Source organism: Carlito syrichta, unplaced genomic scaffold (assembly GCF_000164805.1).
Source record: "Carlito syrichta isolate Samal-C Ts95f unplaced genomic scaffold, Tarsius_syrichta-2.0.1 Scaffold315826, whole genome shotgun sequence".
Lineage (NCBI taxonomy): Eukaryota > Metazoa > Chordata > Mammalia > Primates > Tarsiidae > Carlito > Carlito syrichta.
Genome location: NW_007259922.1, coordinates 679387 through 683196, shown reverse-complemented (window position 1 = coordinate 683196; position 3810 = coordinate 679387). Strand labels below are relative to the sequence as shown.

The 3810-nt window shown below is 53.3% G+C and overlaps 1 protein-coding gene across 1 annotated transcript in view; it reads left to right on the top strand.

Annotated features, from left to right (window-relative positions):
• OTOP2 (otopetrin 2) overlaps positions 1 to 1748 on the top strand; it is a 9097-nt gene extending 7349 nt beyond the window's left edge. Inside the window, exon 6 of the mRNA XM_008073355.1 lies at positions 1524 to 1748. Within this exon, the coding sequence (XP_008071546.1) occupies positions 1524 to 1694 (171 nt within the window). The 3' untranslated portion in view covers positions 1695 to 1748. The remainder of the gene's footprint in view (positions 1 to 1523) is intronic.
• Positions 1749 to 3810: the final 2062 nt, after the last annotated feature.

The window sequence follows — 3810 nt, the reverse complement described above, 5'->3', positions numbered from 1 at the left end:
CCCGGGAGCGGCCACTGCCCTCCAGTCTGGGCGACAGAGTGAGACTCCAACTCAAAAAAAGAAAAAACAATCCTCTTGGTTATAACTTTCAATAGAAAATATCCCAGTTGCCGGGCTTGGTGGCTCAGCCTGTAATCCTGCGCTTTGGGAGGCTGAAGTGAGTGGATTGCCTGAGCCCGCAGGTTCAAGACCCGCCTGGGCAACTTGGTGAGACCTCATCTCTACAATAAATCAAAAATTAGCTGGGCGTGGTAGCGCATGCCTGTAGTTCCAGCTACTTGGAAGGCGGAGGCGGAAGGATCACCGGAGCCCAGCAGGTCGAGGCTGCGGTGGCCGGGAGCGGCCACTGCACTTCAGTCTGGGCGATAGAGTGAGACTCCAACTCAAAAAAAATTTAAAAAAAAAGAAAATATCCCTAAGACAGAAATATACTTAATGTGGGTATATCCCAATACAGAGTACATCCTCAGAGTGAATTCTACTCCATGAAATACAGGAGATGCACCAGCAGCCCTAACTGAGATGCATGCTTGTGAGGTCCCACCATGAATATTGCTCTTCCTACGGTAACCTCCTGTGTAAGCATGGTCCTCATAGATGTGGGATGATCCCATGCAGGAACCTTTCAACAGAGTCGATTTCACTTAAAAAAAAAAACCAAAAAAAAGCGTGGTTATCAATCTCTGACCCTACCAGTAGAAGTGATAAGGCTCAGAGCCTCAGCGTGTCTTAGACCAGCTCAGGTACCCAAGCCCCTGGCCCTCACCCCGCCCCCGCCTTCCACACAGGCCTGGCTCACAGGTTGGGAGCCACCTTCTGGGAGGCTGTTCTGGCTCCAGGTATCTGAGCCTGAATCATCTCCAGCAGCAACAGCTCCATCTTTCTCATTTTATAGACCAGAAACAGGCTCAGAATAAGGACTGCGATGTGCCCAAAGACACAGTTAATTGGGGGCAGAGGGTGGGGCTAGTCTAGACGCTTCTGTTCTTTGCTTCATATCCACAACTGAACCGTCTGCGCTCATGACTGGAGATCAAGCAGGAATCCAGCTTCAACCCCCTCCCAGACCTGAGAAGGGGACAGGATGGGAGTGGGGGTGGAGCACAGAGCTGATAGGGGGCTGGGGTGGAGTAGCTTTCTAGCTGGACCCTAGGCCTAATTCCGCCACCCCCACCCCTGTGCACACAACTCTCCAGGAAAGAGCTGATGATTAGCTGTTTGTACTTCCTCATCTCTTGGACCTCTTGTGGCCTTTTCCCCCATCCTGCATTTGGGTCCTGCTAAGATCTGGGAGAAGTGATCACAAGTAGACCCCCTAGCCTGGGGAGGGCAAGTTCAGTTGGGCACACTTCCTGAACTTTTTAGAGTGCCAGACCCTGTCCAAGATGCTGGAGATGCGCACTCGCTGACACCCAGCCCTCGCTGGCCACCAAGCTGGAAGGTTGAGCTCCCCATCTAGACATGGCCCAGAAAAACCCGCAGAAATGACCCACAGCTGCTGACACGCCCCTCTCTCCCCACAGCTGTGGATCATGCCCGCCTTCGGGGCCCGCCCACACTTCAGCAACACAGTGGAGGTGAACTTCTATGGCTATTCCCTCTGGGCGGCCATCGTCAACATCTGCCTGCCTTTTGGCATCTTCTACCGCATGCATGCTGTCTCCAGCCTGCTGGAGGTCTACGTCCTCGCCTGACACTCTGACAAAGACATGGTGGGGGGAAAGGGGCCTCAGCTCATGCCCTCCCAGAGCTCCCTCTGGGAATGAATCCCAGCTGGTGCCATATTTCTGCTCATGTCCTGCTGGCCCCAGAGTGGGATTTTCACAAAAGTTATTTTTCCAGGATGAGTTTTTAATCACAATGAGAGCATGCCCACCCATCCCAGCATGACCCTGGACATGAGGCCACTGGGGAAGAAAGACCTCTCTCGGCAGTATTTCTAGGACCAGGCAAGATCTGGATTTGCCAGCTCTGGACTCCATCCCTGATCCCAGCTCCTGTACCAGGCCTGGAGAACCAATAAACCTGTGATTTGTCCCCCACTCCCCACTTCTTGTCCCCATCATCCCATCTGAGAGGGTCATAGGAGGGGACCTCTGGGGTCAGAGCTGAAAGGGCCCCTGAAAATTTTCTTCTTTTTTTTTTTGAGTTGGAGTCTCACTCTTGTCGGCCAGGCTGGAGGGCAGTGGCACGCTCACAGCCACCACAGCCTAGACTTGCTGGGCTTAGGTGATCCTTCTGCCTTATCCTTCCAAGTAGCTGGAACTACAGATGCATGCCACCATGTCTAGCTAGTTTTTGTGATTTACTGTAGAGACGAGGTCTCGCCAAGTTGCCCAGGCTGGTCTCAAACCCCCAGGCTCAGGTAATCCTCTCATCTTAGCCTCCCAAAGTGCTGGGATTACAGACTGAGCCACCAGGCCCAGCCAAGATATTCAAGTCTCAAGCTTTTCAGTGGGTGAGCCAAATCTAAGTTACAGACTAGCTAAAATTGAGTAACTGGGTGGCTAGGAGTGGCTAGATGGGTTCCCAGACTGCCACTTTCCTCTTCCCTTTATCTCCGGGTGATATACACATATAATCATATTTTTCATATGTCCCAAAACACAAGAAAGTTTAAGAAGCACTGACCTAGTCTAATGTCCACATTTTACAATGAAGGTTCAGAGACGTAAAGTGACTCGCCCAGTGTCACACAGTTACAGCAAACCAGAGCCTTTCTACCAAGAACAATACTTTTCTTTTTTTTTTTTGAGTTGGAGTCTCACTTGGTCGCCCAGACTGGAGTGCAGTGGCCGCTTCCAGCCGACCTGCTGGGCTCCGGCGAGCCTTCCGCCTCAGCCTTCCAAGTAGCCGGAATTACAGGCATGCGCTACCACGCCCAGCTGATTTTTTTTTATTTATTGTAGAGATGAGGTCTCGCTGCCCAGGCGGGTCTCGAACCCATGGGCTCAGGCAATCCACTCACCTGAGCCTCCCAAAGGCGCGGGATTACAGGCTGAGCCACCGAGCCCGGCTAGAACAATAATTTTCAAACTTGTTTTCAAGCAGCAGAACATTTTCTCCCTGAAATAAAATATTGCAGGAACCCAGGTTTATAACACAAATAAAAGCAGTGCAATTCTAGTTGAAGGGAAATTGGGGGACTCGGATCTTCACCATCTGGCCCTCCCTTTACACCCCTCTCTGGGGGTCCCTGGGGCGCTTCCCCAGAGCCTACAAAAGGTAAAGAGATGGATGGCAGGGGGGCTGCCAAGGCTAGATGGGTCAGAGAGAATGGAAAGGGGCTTCCTCAGCTGGAAGAGGAGGGAGAACTGGTGGCCAGCCAGTTGGGGGGAAGGGGAAGGGCTGGCGGGGACTGGGTGGGAGCAGCTGGCACTTTAGGGGAGAAGGTGGCAGCGGTAGCCTCTGGAGAACAGGGACTTCAGAGGGAAGTGTGCCAGGACCCTATCAGCAGAACGAGGTCGCAGAAGTCACAGTGGGGGCTGAGTGAGCGCCAAGGGGCTGCCTTGTTACCCCCCTCACCCACCCGCCTCTCAGAATAAGGCTCTGCCGGAGTCTCTTGCGTCCCACGTTCAGGTGTGACTTGGAGAGCCAGGAAGTCCTGCGATGCCACATCCAGGCCTGGGACCAGGCGGGGTAGAGAAGAAAGTGACCCCCAGGAGGTGCGGGAAGGAGGGTCCATTTCCAGCCTGGACACCAGAGGACAGTGAGATCTTTTGTTTGGTTTGGTTTTTTGAGTGGGAGTCTCACTCCGTCGCCCAAACCGGAGGGCAGTGGCCGCTCCCGGCCACCGCAGCCTCGACCTGC